This window comes from Heptranchias perlo, chromosome 27 (genome assembly GCF_035084215.1).
Source record: "Heptranchias perlo isolate sHepPer1 chromosome 27, sHepPer1.hap1, whole genome shotgun sequence".
NCBI lineage: Eukaryota > Metazoa > Chordata > Chondrichthyes > Hexanchiformes > Hexanchidae > Heptranchias > Heptranchias perlo.
In genome coordinates, this window is record NC_090351.1 from 13,360,043 (window position 1) to 13,381,840 (window position 21,798).

Below are 21,798 nucleotides of genomic sequence, written 5' to 3' on the forward strand. Positions count from 1 at the left end.
ACTCATGTTTTGAACTCCAAATGCCTCAATTTTTTTGATGGTTCACCAAGCAGGTTACTAATATGTAACCACAAACCACAATACAGATACCCCATTCCCCCTCCCCACGCAACTTTGTGTAAACATCAGAATTGAATGTACATCTTTGCACTTCTTGTAAATATAGTTCTGTAAAGTTAAAGGTTTTCTAAAAGTGCACATAGGCTAGAATTGGTCAACACTAGAAGGTGGTTGATGGAGTATAAGGCAATGACCATCTCCAACAAGAGAGAGTCTAACCACCTCCCCTTAACATTCATCGGCATTACCATCGCCGAATCCCCCACCATCAACATCCTGGGGGTCACCATTGACCAGAAACTTAACTGGACCAGCCACATAAATACTGTGGCTGCAAGAGCAGGTCAGAGGCTGGGTATTCTGTGGCGAGTGACTCACCTCCTGACTCCCCAAAGCCTTTCCACCATCTACAAGGCACAAGTCAGGAGTGTGATGGAATACTCTCCACTTGCCTGGATGAGTGCAGCTCCAACAACACTCAAGAAGCTCGACACCATCCAAGATAAAGCAGCCCGCTTGATTGGCACCCATCCACCACCCTAAACATTCACTCCCTTCACCACCGGCGCACTGTGGCTGCATAAGAACATAAGAACATAAGAAATTGGAGCAGGAGTAGGCCAATCGGCCCCTCGAGCCTGCTCCGCCATTCAATAAGATCATGGCTGATCTGATCCCAACCACAAATCTAAAGAACACAAGAAGTCGGAGCAGGACCCGGCCACATAGCCCCTGGGCCCTCTCCGCCACCCACAGGGCATTGACCGATCCGAACTGAGCTTCATGTCCAATTTCCTGCCCGCTCCCCATAACCCCTAATTCCCTTTACTTCTAGGAAACTGTCTATTTCTGTTTTAAATTTATTTAATGATGTAGCTTCCACAGCTTCCTGGGGCAGCAAATTCCACAGACCGACCACCCTCTGAGTGAAGAAGTTTCTCCTCATCTCAGTTTTGAAAGAGCAGCCCCTTATTCTAAGATTATGCCCCCTAGTTCTAGTTTCACCCATCTTTGGGAACATCCTTACTGCATCCACCCGATCAAGACCCTTCACAATCTTATATGTTTCAATAAGATCGCCTCTCATTCTTCTGAACTCCAATGAGTAGAGTCCCAATCTACTCAACCTCTCCTCATATGTCCGCCCCCTCATCCCCGGGATTAACCGAGTGAACCTTCTTTGTACTGCCTCGAGAGCAAGTATGTCTTTTCTTAAGTATGGAGACCAAAACTGTATGCAGTATTCCAGGTGCGGTCTCACCAATACCTTATATAACTGCAGCAATACCTCCTTGTTTTTATATTCTATCCCCCTAGCAATAAAAGCCAACATTCCGTTTGCTTTCTTGATCACCTGCTGCACCTGCATACCAACTTTTTGATTTTCTTGCACTAGGACCCCCAGATCCCTTTGTACTGCAGTACTTTCCAGTCTCTCGCCATTAAGAAAATAACTTGCTCTCTGATTTTTCCTGCCAAAGTGCATAACCTCACATTTTCCAATATTATATTGCATCTGCCAAATCTCCGCCCACTCACCCAGCCTGTCTATATCCCCTTGCAGGTTTTTTATGTCCTCCTCACTCTCTACTTTCCCTCCCATCTTTGTATCATCTGCAAATTTTGATATGTTGCACTCGGTCCCCTCCTCCAAATCGTTAATATAGATTGTAAAGAGTTGGGGACCCAGCACCGACCCCTGTGGCTGCAGTGTGTACCATCCACAGGATGCACTGCAGCAACTCGCCAACGCTTCTTCGACAGCACCTCCCAAACCCGTGACCTCTACCACCTAGAAGGACAAGGGCAGCAGGCGAATGGGAACAACAACACCTGCACGTTCCCCTCCAAGTCACACACCATTCCGACTTGGAAATATATCACCGTTCCTTCATCCTCGCTGGGTCAAAATCCTGGAACTCCCTTCCTAACAGCACTGTGAGAGAACCTTCACCACACAGAATGCAGCGGTTCAAGGAGGCAGCTCACCACCACCTTCTCAAGGGCAATTAGGAATGGGCAATAAATGCCGGCCTCGCCAGCGACGCCCATATCCCATGAACAAATGAAAAAAATGTGGGGAAATGTGAGGTTATTCACTTTGGTAGGAAGAATAGAAAAACAGAATATTTTTTAAATGGTGAGAAACTATTAAATGTTGATGTGCAGAGAGACTTGGGTGTCCTCGTACAAGAAACACAAAAAATTAGTATGCAGGTACAACAGGCAATTAGGAAAGCAAATAGCATGTTGGCCTTTATTGCAAGGGGTTTGGAGTACAAGAGTAAGGAAGCCTTACTATAGTTGTACAGGGCATTGGTGAGACCTCACCTGGAGTACTGCGTACAGTTTTGGTCTCCTTACCTAAAGAAGGATATAATTGCCTTAGAGGTGGTGCAACGAAGGTTCACTAGATTAATTCCGGGGATGAGAGGGTTGTCCGATGAAGAGAGGTTGAGTAGAATGGGCCTATACTCTCTGGAGTTTAGAAGAATAAGAGGTGATCTCATTGAAACATATAAGATTCTGAGGGGGCTTGACAGGGTAGATGTTAAGAGATTGTTTCCTCTGGCTAGAGAGTCTAGAACTAGGGGGCATAATTGTAGGATACGGGGTCGGCAATTCATGAGGAATTTCTTCACACAGAGGGTTGTGAATCTTTGGCATTCTCTACCCCAGAGGGCTGTGGATGCTGAGTCATTTACTATATTCAAGGCTGAGATATATAGATTTTTGGACTCTCGGGGAATCAAGGGATATGGGGATCGGGTGGGAAAATGGAGTTGAGGGCGAAGATCAGCCATGATCTGATTGAATGGCGGAGCAGGCTCGAGGGGCAGTAGCCGTATGGCCTACTCCTGCTCCTATTTCTTATGTTCTTAACACAATATCCTCGATTTTGAAGGTCAGAATAATTCAGAGCTCCAAAGAAAAGCTTCGATTTTTATATTCTGAACTAGGTGATTTTTTTTTCTTCCAGTGCTGACACTGGAACTATATTTAAAAATGCTGAGATCCTTGCAGTCACGTACAGCTGATTGAAACGCAGTATTTTGCTGTGGAGCTATGTATCTGAATTGCATTATTCTTTGTTGTTGTCACTATAGGTGGAGTATCTGCTGAAGAAAATCTGCACAGAAATGAACGTGGAGTGGAGTGCAGGAGAACTAGATGACTTCTTCTCCCAGGAGCCCTCGCAGCAGAATGGCATCACAGTCTGGGTGTTTTTGGAGTGGGTGAATTCTGGGAGATTTACCAGGGGAATTGAAAGAGAGACAGTCACAATGGCAGTGGAGGAGGTCTATCAAGAAATTATTGAGGACGTGCTTAAACAGGCATGTATTTTCAAGTAAACACTCTGGAATTTTTGATTCATGTCTCAACTCCTCCCCTTCATCTCCTAGTCACAAGCACAGGCAGATGGATTTACAGTCCTACTTGACTCAAGTTAAAGGTGCTTTTGTTGTCATTATGCTTGCAAGGTAGCTCAAGCCATTGGGTGAAGTGCTGAGCAAGATTTGAATAAAATGTTAGCTTATCCTAATGCCTAGCTGAAAATTAATTCAAGCCTTCGCTGTTTTGTAAATGAAACCTCAGTACTACATTCACCAGGGCCCAAACCCTTACACTACACAACTGTAAGGTACTTTGCTGTAGGATCTGTGCTTTTCCCAGGGGTTCTTAGTCTTTTTTAGCATTGCGTTTTCAAGAGTTTACATTCAGTTACATATTTTGTTAAGCCAGTATATAATTAGATTGCATAGTGTTAGCACAAAGAGTTCATTGATTTACTTTGCGTGGTTGTGCATAAGTTGCATTTTTTAAGGACATAAGAAATAGGAGTAGGAGTAGGCCATCCGGCCCCTCGAGCCCACTCCGCCATTCAACAATATCATGGCTGATCTTCTACCTCAACGCCATCTTCCTGCACTATCCCCATATCCCTGCACTGTCCCATATCCCCAAAGTAATTGTTTTGACTCATTTTTTATTTAAATTCATTATTTTATGGTCCAAAGACTCTTTTGCCGCTAAGGTAACGTCTTTCATCTACCTACTCAAGATAAGTTTGACACATTAATGGAGTATTTCCCAAACGCCCTCATCAGATCTGCTTTATGATTTCCATGCAATGTTGCCACGTTGGTGTAAAGCTCAATTCTTGATTGATGTTCCAGGATGCAGATATCTTTCAGAAATGCTGAAGAGGCATATGTTATAGATGGGATATTGTGGAACCGGCTTTTTTGCCCATTATGCCTCATGTGCACCAGTTCATGGGGTGTAACAGACTTGCAAAAATTAGAATTTTTTCCCAGGGAGCGTTCCCCAGGCCTCCCTAGAAATGTACCCAACAGAGAGGATGGGGTGGCATTGCCATTTGGAAGCAGTGTGCAGAGTTTTAAATTTGCTACCTGCACTACTGGAAATAGGTGCACAGACACAGGTTTGTTGCAAGCCCAAATTCATGAAAATACAACATAACAAAACCTTCGCCATCAATGCTGACTGGTATTTTTGATCAATTTTGAGACTCTCGCATGTTATCTTGTTCGATGGGAGCAGGCAAATTGGAGAATCGGGTGTGGAGGTCACCTTTAATGGTGCTCCTAATTTTCTGACCAATAGATTCAATGGTTGGAAAGTCGGCAGTGCTGACCTCTGCACCCAATTCTCCAATCTGCTCTCCCCCATTGAGCAAGACTCTACGTTCGGAGCAGAGACTTGCAATTTCAGGGCTGTAATACCTTAAAAAGTATACTGAGTAATATTTGAATGAAAGACATTCATGGAAGAGCAACTGAGGTAAACGTTAGCTTTTACTTCATAAACTGTTGTAATAAAGGAAACTGGAAGATTTGTAGCTTTATAGAAATTATCAGTGTGTGCGGGAGGAGTCGATTCTCATTTCTTTTCTGCTTAGACTCCAGTCCTTGGTTTCAAATAGGGAAATAATTTAATCACCATAATAAACCAACCCGAAGCAGGGTTTGTTAATGGAAGTTATAAGCTATATGGTTATAATTAATCAGTTGATGCTCATTACCTGCTGGTCTTTATAGAATGCACAATTATTAAGAGCATTTCCTAACAGAAAATGTTTGCATATATCTTTTGTTTTCTGTGTGCTGGAATATTTAATTAACCTTATTTATACCATCGATAACTAATGTCAAGACTGAAGGTATTAATGCTGATTTGCCTTCATCTTCCTGTGTTCTGCCAGGGTTACTTATGGAAAAAGGGCCAGTTGAGGCGTAACTGGACTGAGCGCTGGTTTATCCTCAAACCAAATATCCTCTGCTACTATGTGAGTGAAGATCGGAAGGAAAAGAAAGGCAGCATCCCTCTGGACAGGAACTGTTGTGTAGAGGTAAACATGCTTAACCAATGAACCGACTACAGCTATTTCGTGGGTCACGAGTTTTGTAAAATATGCTGCATAGTACAGGAAATTTTACTACAGATTCATAATTCAAATATATATCTTTATTAATATTATATTTGTTTTTAAGATTCTATCAGACCGAGATGGGAAGAGATGCATGTTCTGCGTAAAGACACCATCAAGAACTTATGAGATGAGTGCATCGGACACAAAGCAACGACAGGAGTGGACAACAGGTAAAACGGTTAATTTAAGATTAAGCCTGTACTTTGGGTGCACCTTACAGTGCAAAGATTGTATTTAGCTAATTTTGTCAGAGTTTTTATTGACACAAAGTAGTTATCTGTGGGTAGGCCAGAATTTGGACCCTGGCAATCCACTTCAGATTAATGGATTGGGTGTGTTATCTGATAACTGTTATCTGGAACTGAGTGCTAAAAGTGCACGCAAATTTGCAGCTCCTGAGATCATTTGGCGTGGGTAACTGTTTTTACAGTGTGCACCTCCTCTAGTGAAACATACACTTTAGCGTGTGGTTGCATAGATGCGAAAAGCTTTTCGGTACCTCATCTAAGCAATTGATGACATCCGGGGAAGCATTGCGCTCAGTGCCCTAGGCCTGGGAGCAGGACAGAATTAGCCAAATTTCTCATTCTTCATTGCTATTGATTGTTAGAAAGTGGGCATGTGTGAACATCAAGCGAATACAGCATTTGTCTTGGCTCTGAATTTCACCTCTCCCTACTGCCGATTAATAGTTGAACAGCCCATCACACTCATAGTCTAGACTCGCCCATGAGGAATGTGCAGAGTGACTGAAGTCTGCCGGTGGACATGGGACCATACATCAACATGAGTTAGCACCTCCAGGACAAAAGGGAGGAAATGGGAAAAGACTGGGGAGAAGGACATTGTGCATGATTTTCACTCGGAGCCGGGTACCCCACGTGTCCGCAGATATTCGCGTGGGGAATCCGGAAGCGAATTGAGTGCGCCGCGATCTGTGATCGCAACACAATCGAAGATGAGTATTTGAGCTTCTGGGTTTCCCACGCGCCAGCAGCCAGATTGACAGTAGGCTGTCTGTCAGCAGTGAAAGGAGCTGCAAATCAGAGAGGGGACTAGGAGGGAGAGAGAGATCATCGGCATTGCAAAAAATCGGAGGGAGGTGGGGGAAGTGGACGATATCGGAGGGGAGTCAGCCAGCATCGGAGATCAGGGGGGTCAGCCAGCATCGGAGATCGGGGGTGGGCGTCCACCATCGGAGTGGGGATCCACCATCGGTGGGGGGGGAGGAGGCCGCCGATCATGGGGGTCCTGTCGGCCAGGTGATCTTGTTGGGTCTGGATGAAGCACTCCTGCTTCTCCGGGCCCAAAAGCAGTGCAATAAAGGCAGTCATCTCATGGATCTAGCCCTTCCCGCCTGCTTTCATCTGACGTGAATCGGAAGCCGAACAGGTAAGTTTTTCAATACACAAAATATTAAGTACCTCAAGTATTTTAATGAGGTATTAAGTATCGGCCTGCTGGCTTTAAGTGGGGGCGGGACTTCCTAGTTCTGCACACGCATACAAACCTGCCTGGGTTAAATCCAGAAGTGGGCGCGTTGGAGCCAGAATGCGGTCCCGCTCGAAAAAGTTATTATTTTAATCTCCCACCTGCCCCCAACCCACCCGACCTTGGGGTTTAAAATTACCCCCATGGTCTCTCTATTCTTCTTTGGATTTTAGGGGCCTGGTAGTGTGCAGATTCATTTCCTTTTGATTTCTGTCTTCAGCCATTCAGACAGCGATACGGTTGCAGGCAGAGGGTAAGAAATCTTTGCACAAGGATTTAAAACAGAAAAGGCACGATCAACGAGAACTACGGGAGAAACGGAAAGCAGCAAAAGAGGAAGAACTTCAGAGACTCAAACAGCTTCAGGAGGAGAAGGAAAGAAAGCTGCAGGAACTGGAACTACTTAAAGAGGTAATCGTGGTTGGCAGAGGGTAATGGGAACGGCATCTTGTAATGAAGAGCAAGAAGGAGCCTGGCAAAATTATTTTGCAAGTATGATTCCTGGCCAAGGTTGACATTCCAGCTACAGTGGCTTATCAGTATGTGGGTGAAACGCCTAAAGATACATAATTCAATGTAGTCATAGCCTATCGGAAACATGTGATGGTGCAAAGGGATCTCACTGGACTGAACTCCTGGCTACCAAGCTCAAGATCTAATGACTCACCCTCCTAATCACTCTCAAACAATCTACTGAAGCCAGGCAAACAATGATGTACTGAGTTTAACTGGTTTCTGTATTGGTGAGGGAACCATAAACAATGCTTATTATATTTGATGTGTCAGTACATTTAGTAAGGCACTCTTTAAGTTAGCAAAAATTATGAAGATCAAATATGTTACTTTAATTGGTATCTCTAACCATAAAGAGACATTTATTTTAATAGCTGTATATCTGTTAATCCATTGACAGTTTATCAGCAGTCCTGTTCTGTTTTGGGAATAAGGATGACACATTTTGTGGTGACATACAAATAATCAGATTGATGTGGGAGGACTGTACTTTGGTTAAAAAGTGATATAATACAGTAAATTACTTTTGCTCAGAGAATGAACTTCCATCCAGCAGTTGGCTGTTTGTAAACAGTGTTTTCATGTATTTGATCGTTCTTTGTAGTTAAGTTAGTGATGTAAAATAGCTCACAGCTACAATTTGTTTTATTAGTTAAGCTGACTACGTTATAATACAATGTAGTGGCATTTGAACCTGTGACAGCATTTCTAGTTTTATTTTAACCATTCTTGAAATTGAAATGGCTTGAAGTATAACATTTTATGATGACCTTAACAGGTAAAAATGGTGTCCATGTGGTGACATTCTAGCTGTTATCTGACTCTATTACAGATGCGATAGATAAATGAATGGACAGTGAAATAGTAATAGCGCATCCTTTCATACCTTCACTAGGAAGAATGGAATTTAAAGGGCGGTGAAATCTTCATTATAACAACTTGGTGGACTCAATGAACTTTGGGGTGACTGTATGAATACTCAGCTCATGAATAAACTGTTAATGTCACTGTGATCTTTCAACTCAGCCACATTTGGCCTTTTTTTTAGACTTTCAGAATAAATACCAACTCTGCAGTGCTCAAGTAACTTTTTAAGAGCTTCCTGATGGCTCAGTGAGTTTACCCAGTGAGTAGTTGAGTCATACAGATCAGGAAGGGACCAGTTTGGTGCCCAGTCTGTGCTGAATGAGCTGATCTCAGTACGAGTGCTACAAATGGCCTCTGGATTCCTGAATTAGAAGGAGGAAAATCAGTTACGGGTCCTTACCAAACGACAGCTGCTGGTAGTGTGCACACGTGGACACTAGATGAGATCTAGCTGTGTTGCTTCCATGGATGCATAGCCTGCCGACACTCACTGACAGGCCTCACACATGAAGCTATTTAGGTGAGGTACCAGAAAGCATCTGCTATTCACAGATTTATACCCCCGAAATATGCCTTCTGGAGAGTTGTAGAGAAAATTGACAAGGGGGAAAAGGCAACCTTTTACTGACTAGATCTTCTGTTTGGGGAGGAGCTGGTTAATTTTATCTTCCGTTAACAACATTTTGAAACTGTTAAATAAGAAAAAAAAGCCATTCACCCCATTGTGCTTGTTCCATCAAGTGGCTTTAATCACAGTTAGCCCCTATTTCAGAGTCATCTGTAACATACATTACAAGACATTTAAAGCTCTGTCTTGACTTGTAGCTGACCTCCGCTATTGTTCCAAAAAAAATATTGATTAACGGCACTGAAACAACTCTTGAAGGCCCTAGAGTGATTTCTCATATGCCAATGTATTTGTGAACGTCTTTCTTCCTCCTTTCCTCCTTCCCTCCTTCTCTAGCCCGACCTCTGCCTCTCTCATGGCAGGACATGGTTGTTGACACATGGAGCTGCAGATCTCCTGAAGGCTACAGGTTGATCAGAGCACTTGTAGGCCCCGGGCTGTATTATGAGTATTAGTGCCATGCGCTAAGAAGTTTGGATAAAAATAGAAAGTACTAAAATATCAAGACCATTATGTGTTCAGGTGCATTTTAATGAGGTTTACTATATTTCATCTTTAAATGATTGAAGCTAATGTCCTGAAATATTTGATTTCTTTCCCTTCACTCCAGGCCCAGCGTCAGGCAGAAACACTTCTTAAGGAAGAGGAACAGCGAAGGAAACAGCAGCATGAGGAGATGCAGAGGGCACTGGAGATACAGCTTCGACAAGCTGAACAGGTCAGAGGCCAAATAGATGAGATGACAAACATGAATTGGTTACTGAGGAAACTGTAGATGATGGAATGTTCTTCCGTGAATGTGAGAGGAAGGGGAGAAAACTTGATAACAAGATCCTTTAGTCAGCTCCAAGTCCTGATTTTGCAGCGTGGAGCCTAGACAGTCCTCTACGATACAAAACCACTATGGTTATTTAGGTCAACTATTTTTAGTTCTGCTTTTTTGTGCTGATGTATATTTACACTCTTGGACTGTTGCCGTTTTATTCTGCTTTGTGTTAGATGGTGTTTTGTTTTCACTTTCTTGAAAAGTTAAGAATTACACTTTCTTGTTTTTGTGAGATGAGAGGGTCTTCCATTCTTTCAAGTTTTCTTTTCACCCTCACCCCATTCTAATTAGTCTCATGTTTTAATTCAAGTAAGAAACATTTGTAAGAACAATAGTTTGCATTCATATAATGCCCTTAACGTAAAAAATGACTCCAGATGCTTCATCGAGTCAGCAGTACAGAAACAGCCCATTCGGCCCAACTGGTCTATGCCGGCGTTAATGCTTCATCTAACCCTATCAGCATACCCTTCTATTCCTTTCCGCCTCACATGGAGAAAACAGGTGCCTGGCAGCAGTGAGAAAATTGGGAGAGGTGATCAATAGATAGGTTTTAAGAAGCCTTTTAAAGATGGGGAGCGAGGTAGCAGGGCAAAGGGATTTAGCTTGGGAGTTCCAGAGAGAAGGGCTCACATGGCTGAAGTCTCTTCCATCAATGGTGGAACAGAGGGACGAAGGGATGCACAGGAGACCAGAGTTAGAGGAACAAAGGGCATAGAATGGGATGTAAGGCTGAAGGAGGTCGCAGAGGTAGGATGTGATGAGGCTACGGAGGAAGCTTCGGAGCGATTTGCAGACAATGTCAGGAATTTCAATTCATTGCTTGGGGGCAGGGAGCCATTGGAGGTCAGCAAGGACCAAGATGTTGGATGAGCCCAATTTAGTGGGGGACAGGATGTCGGCGGAGGAGTTGTGGACAACTTGTAGTTTATGGAGAGCGGAACTTGGGAGACCAGGGCCTAAATTTTAACACGGAGCCGGGAAGAGGGCGGGGTGGGGGGAGAATTCCTGATGGGAAACGCAGAAGTACGGGTTTCCTGGACGTCCATACGATTTTGATGTAAGGACATCTGTTTTTTGTCGGTTTCCTGCCCGACAGGCCAGCCAGCCAGTCGGACGGGAGAAGAGGCAGAAAGCGGATGCGAGGAGATAAGTCTTAGATGGGGGGTGGGATCGGGGGAGTAGTCATCGGAGGTTGGAGTCATTGGGAGGGGTCGGGAGTCATCGTGGGTCAAGCATCATCGGGGGGGGGGGTCCGGAGTCATCATGGGTCGGGAGTCATCAGGGGGGTGGGTCCGGAGTCATGGGAGGGGTCAGAGATTGTGGAGGGTGGGGGGTTGCTGCAGGTAGGCTTGTTGAGCCTGGGGGAAGCACTCCTGCTCCTCCAAGCCCACAAGCAGTGCAATAAAGGCACTTGCCCATTGTTTCAGGCCTTCTGGCCTCCGCTTATGTGAAATAGAAGGCTCGGGAATCCCAGCTCCCAGGGGTTAAAAATAAAAAAGTTGTAAAAATGGAGTCCCGCAGCCTTCTTGAAAGCTTTCAGTGAACGATCCGCCTCCTAAGAGCGGGTTGGTCGCCCGCCACTGTCACGCCTCCGTTAAAACCGGAAGTGGGCGGGTTGGGGGGGCGGGTTTTAGATTTTAAAAATTTTTGCTGGCCTCCCTGCCTCCAACCCATCCGTTCTTCCAGGTTAAAATTTATGCCCAGGAAATCAGGGAGAAGTTGAGTCTAGAGGTCACAAAAGTGTGTATGAGGCATTTGGTGCCAGTGGGAGTGAGCTAGTGACTGAGGTAGAGGTAAGTGATCTTGTATAGTATATGGGATTTGTTAATTGGCTTAGGGTCAAATGCCACCAAGGGGCAGCATGTAAATAAGACAAAGGAAGGAACCAATGTTGGAGCTTTGGCGTACGCCAGAGATGACTCTGCAGGGGTGGGAGGAAATGCCATTGTTGAAGATACACTGGTGTTTAATTCAGATAAGTGTTTATTGTTGCTTGTATTTTTGTATTTTGTGTTGATCAGGTTGAGAGGTCTTAGTGACGGGGAATGGAATAGCTTTTTTTCACATACCCGGTGTCAGCATGATAGTTCAAGTGTAGCATGGTTTGGTGCAAAATAAGATTCCCTCCATAATGTTACTCAACCCCAATCTCAGTAAAGTACCCGTGTGATATGTTTCCATTTCCCACATCAGCCACCCTGTGGTCAATCTGAATGAGATCATGCTCAATTAGTGATGGATTTGTGCAGTTGAGCAAATGCCCATTAGGAACTCGATTGAGACTGGCCACGTATGCCCCTTACAGTCATCAGACAGAGGAGACGTTCATCCCATCAGTTGGGGCAAGATTTGAGATGAAAGACCACTATCTGTAGCTTCGATACTTTGAATAGATGGATTAAACCGAACTTAAGGCTATTGGTCACTGATAGGCATAGTTTGCATTTTCATTTGGTAACCAGGCTTTCTCTTCAGGCTCGAGCCAGTATGCAAGCAGAGATGGTATTGAAGGAAGCAGAAGCTGACCGTCAGAAAAAACGAATTCGGGAACTGGAGGATATGCAGAAACTCCTAGAGGACGCTCTTCACGCAGAGGTAACTGCTCGACAAGAAGAGGAGGCAAAGAGATACGCACAGACCAGGTATGAGGAAAATACAAATCTATTTAATAGTGCATGTGAGCTGGCAGGGCAGTGACATAGTGTATGGTGTACCAGTGGGCAGTACCATTGGTGGGGCAGTACATTGACATCGTTTATAGTGCACCAATGGGCAGTATCATAGGTGGGTTAGTACATTGACATGGTGCATGGAGCTCCAATGGGCAGTACCATTGGTGAGCCAATACATTCACAAAGTTTATGGTGCACCAATGGGCAGTACCATGGGTGAGGCAGTACATTGACATAGTGCATGGAGCTCCAATGGGCAATACCATTGATAGGACTTTGGGATCACATTCCATCAGCCTACACACCACTGAGCTCCCAATTTAAGCCACGATACTGTGAGGAAGGAGTGTGTTCACAGGGGAAAATCAAAGGGAGAGTCTTTGTTTGTCTGCTGTCATGTATCTCCTACTGCTGTTAATTGTATCCTTGATGTGGAGATGCCGGTGATGGACTGGGGTTGACAATTGTAAACAATTTTACAACACCAAGTTATAGTCCAGCTATATATAGTTATATATTGCTGGACTATAACTTGGTGTTGTAAAATTGTTTACAATTGTATCCTTGTGATTTATATCAATTAGTGTTAATTGTATTCAGGTGATGCATACCAATTGGGGCTCTCTTGTATCCATTTATGAGGGAGCTTATCTTGGGTGTGGGGAGTGTTGATCTCTGTGAATAAAAGCATAGAAGCAACTGAAGACCAGTATCGTTCACTATCTGGCTATCAAGTTTATAAAACTGCTCAGTAATTGTACCAATTTCCCTTGTTGCCCAATCTGCATAAGGGCATAAGAAGGGGAGGGAAAAGAAGGATTTTTTTTTACTGTTAGAGAACAAGTGTTAGCAGCAATTCTGCAGCCTGCTGTTTCTGTTCAGCAAGTAGCTGTGTTGCTTAAGCAGTTTTCCCCCAACCTCTTCATTCTCAGTATAAACCAAGTGTTTGTACCTCTAGGGCAGTATATCGACTCTGCAAATCACATCATTGAGTTTTGCTACTGTAATGTAAGGATCTTCTAGAGTATAACAATGACTACACCTCAAAAGTACTTCATTGGCTGTAAAGCACTTTGGGATGTCCTGAGGACGTAAATGCAAGTTCTTTTCTTTCTGTAAATTGGGATATGATCACTGGCACTGAAACTGGCTCTCCCTGATCTATCTGGTACTCTGATATCCTTGCACTGCAGTCTAATCAGAAGTTTTGATCACCATTCATATGCTCCAGATTTTCCTATGTGCATTTCACTGCTCTTCTTCAACCTGAGCATATACTCTATTACATTCCCATCCTCAACAGGGGATTTCCTAACCGCGCCTCTTTGATCAACAGTGATCTGTGTACTTAGCTGCTGTATGGATGTTAAGTATCAAGAACCCTAACAATTCTTGCAGTATCGCTCGCATCTTTTGATCCCAATCATGAGGATTCTGCTGAGTGTAGGCCCAGAGCATTGGCTCTGGGTGCCATTAAACCTTCACAACAGTTCACTCATCTGAGGATGGTATGGAGTGATGCAAAGTTGTTTAAAGTGACACTATCGTCCATAGCTGTGTGACTGAGACATCAAATTTTGTACTGTGATCTGGCGAAATTCTTTCTGGGAACCTGACCTGTTAAAGCACTGCCAATTATCTCAGGGTTGGCTGGTCTGAGAGCTGCCACATCTGGATACAGATGCATAATCCATCATTGTCAATATGTGTCACTTCTCAGATTTGCTTCTGAAAGTGTTAATCCTGCTGTGTATCTGCCCGCTCTTTTCAATGGTATAGTTATTAATTGTTACTTCATTTGGGTTCAACCTCCCATTTACCCATTTTCTGGCATCGATGCCATGTTTTACAATAATGTGCCACATCCTTGATACGCATATCCATGTTTGGATAAGCAGAGGCTATACAGTGCCGCCTGTGTCCACTACAACTGATGGTGCACCAGCATGGCTTTGCTTTTCAGTTCTTGACCAATTCCAAGTAACTGCACAGGCTATCTCTGTATTGGAGTTCAGATTATTCACTAATAATACATCATACAGGAGTGTAGAATTACTTTTGCTAAATTACTTCTGCACTGTCTTCTGTGGGATTGGTGTTGCTGCACAGTTTATGATATACTCAAGATTTACATTGGCACTAACTATCCCTGACTGCGCCCTGATTCCCTCATGGACAACAATCCCTCCCTTCATTACTCACCTTATTACAATTATAACACTCAACATCCTTGAGACCCCACCATGTGATCTGTGAGCCTGTATAGTCCCTGGCTCACAGAATGGTAGCCAATGATCCAAATGTCCACCAGCTGACCAGTATGAAAAGCTCATCTTCCGAGCCACTCGCTGTTTCCCTGAGGGATTGAGTAATGCTCAGCTTTTTCAGCCCTCTGATGTAAGGTTTTCATTTCCAGATCTAGCAACTCCACCTGTAAATTATTTGGAACAGTTTCCAGAAATTAATCCTATAACACCAATTCACTGAATTCATTAAAATAGTTGTGTATTCATAGGGAAGAAAATTGTGATTCATTAAATTGTTGTTATCTGTGCTGATTGGCCATAGATATGCCATTGACCATAAATATTCCATTGGCTAACTGCAAACCAGTCACAAACCTATGCAGTTCACTGGATGGGTAAGAAAATCAACAACCACCAAAAATCAATCAACCAACCAATCAAATCGCTCAAACGAATTTTCATCAAGTCCTTTGAGCAACCTTGCCATTTCCTCATACCCACCTACATATGTGTAAAAAAAAGTTTATATCACAATAAATACATTAAAAATTACAAAATTCAGACAAAAGGAACACTGAATTTACTCATGAGATTAGCCACTGTATGTTGGGAATGCCATTCAATTAGATCTTTGCTGATCTGCACCTCAACTCCATTTACCCGCACCCCAGCACGACGGAGGAGGAAAATCAATCACCATGGTTCCCACTGCTGTCTGCGAGTTAGTAAAGGCATGGGTGTAGCCAGCTGGTGAAGACATGATCAGATTTTGCTGTGATACCTTATTGTCAAATGGCCTACTGATACTTGTGTAAGTTCACACATGAGGAATGATTCCATGAACAGGGGACTGGAGGGCTTCTCGTGCCCATGGAGCGTACCTCAGCATGAGTCACTGCTTTTAGAAGAGGTGGAGAGAAAGGTGCAGACAACTTAAAACATTTTTTAAGAATGTTTTGCCAAAAAAGGAAACAAAATGAGGACACCCCAGACTCGTTAACACTACTGTTGAAGTCTTGCTTAGCTAAATTTGAGCATCCAACCCAGAATACTTCTTTACCTTGTGCTTTTCACGTGCGCAGGGCATTCTAAAGTGCTTCACAGCCAATTAATTACTTTTGAAGTGTAGGCAATTGTTTTTTTTTCATAAAATATACTTTATTCATAAAATTTGCAGCAATACATACAATACAGTTGTTATATCACATTCCAAACGTACACAATACAGATTATACAATTTGCAGGTTACATCAAGTACAGTTCAATGAACACATTGTACATAATTACAGTTCATGACACTCTAGGGTGCCTCGTTGCATTACAGTCAATACAGATTATTGATTACAGATTCAGTACACGTACATGACAGATTCATTACAGGTACACTACATTACATCAATTTGAATTTTACATTCTGCCTGAGGGGGTTTTTCCCTGATTGCATCCCATCGGTATACAATGGCGGGAAGGCTCCAAACGGTTGCCTTTCCCCACAGTGCCTTTGCGGCGGCCACACCCGTCCTCAGTGCATCCCTGAGCACGTAGTCCTGGACCTTGGAATGTGCCAGTCTACAGCACTCAGTCGAGGACAGCTCCTTGCACTGGAAGACCAGCAAGTTTCGGGCAGACCAAAGGGCGTCTTTCACCGAGTTGATGGTCTTCCAGCAGCAGTTGATGTCCGTCTCTGAGTGCGTCCCCGGGAACAGCCCGTAGCGCACAGAGTCCTGTGTTACAGAACTGCTCGGGATGAACCTGGACAGATACCACTGCATCTCTCTCCAGACCTTCTTTGCAAAGGCACATTCCAGAAGGAGATGGGCGACGGTCTCGTCTCCACCGCAGCCTCCTCGGGGACAGCGCGTGGTGGCGCTGAGAGTCCGGGAGTGCATGAAGGATCTGACGGGAAGGGCCCTTCTCACCACCAGCCAAACTATGTCTTGGTGCTTGTTTGAAAACTCGAGCGATGAGGCGTCCTGCCAAATGACATTGACAGTCTGCTCGGGGAACCAACCAACAGGATCCATCATCTCCTTTTCCCGCAGGGTCTCGCGGACGTTGCGTGCGGACCACTTACTGATCGCCTTGTGGTCAAAGGTGTTTTTTTGCATAAACTCTTCGACGAAGGACAGGTGGGGCGGAACGGTCCAACTGGATGGAGCGTTCCGTGGCAGCGTGGCCAGATCCATCCTTCGTAACACCGGGGACAGGTAGAACCTCAGCACGTAGTGACACTTTGTGCTTGCGTACCGAGGGTCCATGCAAAGCTTGGTGCAGCCGCACACGAAAGTGACCATCAGGATGAGGGCCTTTCCCCCCTTTCTCCGTAGATTTGTACATCGTGTCCCTGTGGACACGGTCCATTTTTAATCTCCAGATAAAGTGGAAGATGGCTCGGGTGACTGTCGTGGCACAGCAGCGAGGTATGGGCCAATCCTGCGCCACGTACAGCAACACCGAGAGCACCTCGCACCTGATGACCAGGTTCTTGCCCAGGATTGAGAGGGATCATCAATCCCACAGTCCCAGTTTCTGCTTCACCTTAGAAATACGCTTCTTCCAGTTCTTGGTGCACGCCCCGGCCCCCCCGAACCAGATCCCCAGTAGGTGAGCACGTTGCAGATGCCCTAACTATAATCTTTCAAAGTTCTCCAGATTCAGGAACTGTCCCACTAGATTGGAAAATTGCACGTGTCACTCCGCTTTTAAGAAAGGAGAGAGAGGGAAACCAGGGAATTATAGACCAGTTAGCCTAACATCTGTTGTGGGGAAAATGCTGGAGTCTATAATTAAGGATAGGGTGACTGAACACCTCGAGAATTTTCAATTAATCAGAGGAAGCCAGTATGGATTTGTGAAAGGTAGGTCGTGCCTGACAAACCTGATTGAATTTTTTGAAGAGGTGACTAAAGTAGTGGACAGGGGAATGTCAATGGATGTTATTTATATGGGCTTCCAGAAGGCATTTGATAAAGTCCCACGTAAGAGACTGTTAACTAAGATAGAAGCTCATGGAATCGAGGGAAAAGTACGGACTTGGTTAGGAAGTTGGCTGAGCGAAAGGCGACAGAGAGTAGGGATAATGGGTAGGTACTCACATTGGCAGGATGTGACTAGTGGAGTCCCACAGGGATCTGTCTTGGGGCCTCAATTATTCACAATATTTATTAACGACTTAGATGAAGGCATAGAAAGTCTCATATCTAAGTTTGCCGATGACACAAAGATTGGTGTAGATGAAAACATAAAATTACAAAGGGATATTGATAGATTAGGTGAATGGACAAAACTGTGGCAAATGGAATTCAATGTAGACAAATGTGAGGTCATCCACTTTGGATCAAAAAAGGATAGAACAGGGTACTTTCTAAATGGTAAAAAGTTAAAAACGGTGGGTGTCCAAAGGGACTTAGGAGTACAGGTACATAGATCATTGAAGTGTCATGAACAGGTGCAGAAAATAATCAATAAGGCTAATGGAATGCTGGCCTTTATATCTGGAGGACTAGAGTACAAGGGGCCAGAAGTTATGCTGCAGCTATACAAAACCCTGGTTAGACCACACCTGGAGTACTGTGAGCAGTTCTGGGCACCACACCTTTGGAAGGACATATTGGCCTTGGAGGGAGTGCAGTGTAGGTTTACTAGAATGATGCCCGGACTTCAAGGGTTAAGTTACAAGGAGAGATTGCACAAATTGGGGTTGTATTCTCTAGAGTTTTGAAGGTTAAGGGGTGATCTGATCGAAGTTGATAAGATATTAAGGGGAACAGATAGGGTGGATAGAGAGAAACTATTTCTGCTGGTTGGGGATTCTAGGAATAGGGGGCACAGTCTAAAAATTAGAGCCAGACCTTTCAGGAGTGAGATTAGAAAACATTTCTACACACAAAGGGTGGTAGAAGTTTGGAACTCTCTTCCGCAAACGGCAATTGATGCTAGCTCAATTGCTAAATTCAAATGTGAGATAGATAGCTTTTTGGCAACCAAAGGTATTAAGGGATATGGGCCAAAGGCAGGTACATGGAGTTAGATCACAGATCAGCCATGATCTTATCAAATGGCGGAGCAGGCATGAGGGGCTGAATGGCCTACTCCTGATCCTATATTCCTACCTTCAGGTAATCCGACCTGATGGTGAAGGGGACAAAGGATCGGTCGGTCAGTTAATTGTTGTTATGTGGGCAAATGCAGCAGCCAATCTGTACACAAAAAAATTCGACAAATAGCAATGAGGTGAACAACTAGATAACCTGTTTTAGTAATTTTGACCAGAACACCAGGAGAACTATCCTGCTCTTCTACAAATATTGCAGTGGGATTTACACCCACCAGAACAGGCAGATGGGGCCTCCGTTTAATGTTTCATCCAAAAGACGGCCTTTCCAACAATGCAGCACTCTTTCAGTACTGCACTGAAGTATCAGCCTTGATTATGTGCTTGTCTCAACTTATCAGGTAGTTCTTACATTGATGCAACACAAAAATGTCTCCTGAAGGATGCCATTGAGCAAACAGTGACAGTTACCCACACATAAACCACAGCATGTCAGTGCTACTTGAAAGTGTAAAAATAAATGCACCAATTCTATGCAATAAACAGTGCTGAACAGCCCCACCTAAATGTGCCAGTCATTATGTACAAAAAAGTACCCATTTTATATCACCTCCATAAAGAAATAGTCAATTACATTAACTGCCACAAATTGTGGTTTATTTTTAGTGTATATGCCAGCAATATTCTTCCAAACAAATTATTAGGGTCTTCCGCACCTGGCTTACCCCTGGCTACATGGCCTAGTGTCCCCTCCCACTGGCCCAGCTGAGATCAGCTAACTGAGTGCAGACCAGGGACTGAATCTGGATCCTTTCTGGCGAAAGATCACATCATGTGGTACATTTGCCCACAAGCCATCAGGGGAACCAATAGGCTGAGCATTTGTTTCAAATATATACGTGCAAGTGTCGGCAGACTGTGTGTAAATTCACAACATCCTGGCTTGTGAACATTTTTCTCCAACTTCTACATTCTTAAAGATATTCATATTAACAGGAACTACATCCTGAGGCAGATCTCATAGAAAGCACTTCAGCTGCAGTTGGGTCTCAGGCAAGTGGGCTTGAGGCAGTTGAGCTCGTGCTGACCTTGTTTTGCATCTGTCTCAAATTCAGTTCCAAGTCTGTCGTGGATCATAGTGTGGTAGCCATGATGTGGAGATGCCGGTGATGGACTGGGGTTGACAATTGTAAACACCTTTCTGTCTGCTCACTGTGATTGCCTTGGTAACGGGCAGTAATCACCAGGCATTGTTCTATGATTTTCAAATGCGAAGGATTTGAAAATTTCATTTCCACACCGTTCACCTGAGGAAGGAGGAAGCCTCCGAAAGCTTGTGGAATTTAAAATAAATTTGTTGGACTATAACTTGGTGTTGTAAAATTGTTTACAAGTGGATCATAGTGGTAGGAAAGCAAAATGAAGTCCACAACTCCTCCCTTTGAAGCTTGAAACTCACTGAAAGGTTTTGTGAGAATGACAGTTGTTGCTTCATCTGGTCGTAGTGACAAACAGAAGTTAAGCTAAGCTACTATGCTACTTTAAACAAGGAATTACAGGATTCTCACTGAGTTATGTAAATAATGTGGGTGAAGCTGCTCTGTTGGCTAAGCTGGTTGAGGCAATGAGAAACTTAGCAATAGAGATCAGGATGGTCCCACTTTTGACCCCTGGTCTATGCTGAGTTAATTGATCTCAGTCATGGAGTAACCAGACAGACAATATCCAAATGGCTTCTCTGAAAAGCATTGTTGTCCTCTTATTTTAATATTTCAGTGCTAAAGGAGTTACGGACTCCCCCAGACACAGTGAGTAGCTGACCCAGAACATCCAGGAAAATTACACATTCACTCCTCAGTCTGTGCTGAGATAGCTGATCTCAATGGGGCAGCAGAAATGGTGCTGCAAATAGCCTCAGTGCTTTTGGGGTTTGGGAGACAAAAATTGGCAAGGATTCCTTCTGCTGAACATCACCCACAAACTTCTGCTGCAAGTATACGGGTGTGGACATTGGATGAGGACAGAATCTTGCTCAGTTGTGATGTCCTCCTGATCAAATAGGCTGTCAACATTCTTTATCAAGTTCACCCATGGATAATGCCACTTGGGTGAAGTATTAGAATGCAACTGATACCTGTTATAATTTGCTGTATGTCCTACAATTGCTGTGACTCCTGTATTTAATCTATGCTGTATTGTCTTAAAGCAGTGAGTGGTATCAGCAAATATTGCAAATTATATTTCTCTTTTTTTTAAACTTGTATTTTGTGAAAAATAAATAAGTCATCGAGATAGATGCAGTAATATATAAAGGGAATCATAGTTCCCCAGATGATATCACTGACAGCTGATTTGCTTCCAAGCCTTTTTTGCTGATGCTGTTGTGCCAGATACTGGGAGGAGTCTAAGTACACAGGGCGATTTGTCTTCTGAATGTCCCCTCCCCCCTGGGTTTCTAGCTTTTGCCCAGCAGCTCTTGTGATAACTTTGCTATCAAGAACTTGTGGTGTGGAAATTTATGAATGCTAACTGGGACCCCCAACTCTGTGCAAGTTGGATAGGAGCACAAATGAACTGTCCCATTATATCGTCTTTTATTTAGTTTTCCTTCAATGTTGAAATGGAGAGATTGCTGAATTTAACTTAAAGCAATCACTTCTTATGTCTGTGTTGATCCCATCCTCTCATCAATTCCAATATCATTGTACTTCATACTGTGGATTAGAATTGACATTCAGTTACAAAGAATTACAAAGAATGTACAACATAGAAATAGGCCATTCGGCCCAACAGGTCCATGCCGGTGTTTATGCTCTATGTGCTCATCTAACCCTTTCAACATATCCTTCTATTCCCTTCTCTCTCATGTGTTTATCTAGCTTCCCCTTAAATGCATCTATGCTAGTCGCCTCAACTACTCCCCGTGGTAGCGAGTTTCACATTCCAACCACTCTCTGGATGAAGAAGTCTCTCCTGAATTCCT

General features: G+C 43.8%; 1 protein-coding gene across 2 annotated transcripts in view; it reads left to right on the plus strand.

Moving 5' to 3' along the window:
- def6a (DEF6 guanine nucleotide exchange factor a) overlaps positions 1-21,798 on the plus strand; it is a 131,267-nt gene that overhangs the window by 90,152 nt on the left and 19,317 nt on the right. For both annotated transcript variants that reach the window (XM_068007364.1, XM_068007363.1), the window contains exons 4-9: positions 3,168-3,395; positions 5,288-5,434; positions 5,577-5,685; positions 7,227-7,417; positions 9,625-9,732; positions 12,319-12,485. In XM_068007364.1, the coding sequence (XP_067863465.1) occupies positions 3,168-3,395; positions 5,288-5,434; positions 5,577-5,685; positions 7,227-7,417; positions 9,625-9,732; positions 12,319-12,485 (950 nt within the window). The remainder of the gene's footprint in view (positions 1-3,167; positions 3,396-5,287; positions 5,435-5,576; positions 5,686-7,226; positions 7,418-9,624; positions 9,733-12,318; positions 12,486-21,798) is intronic.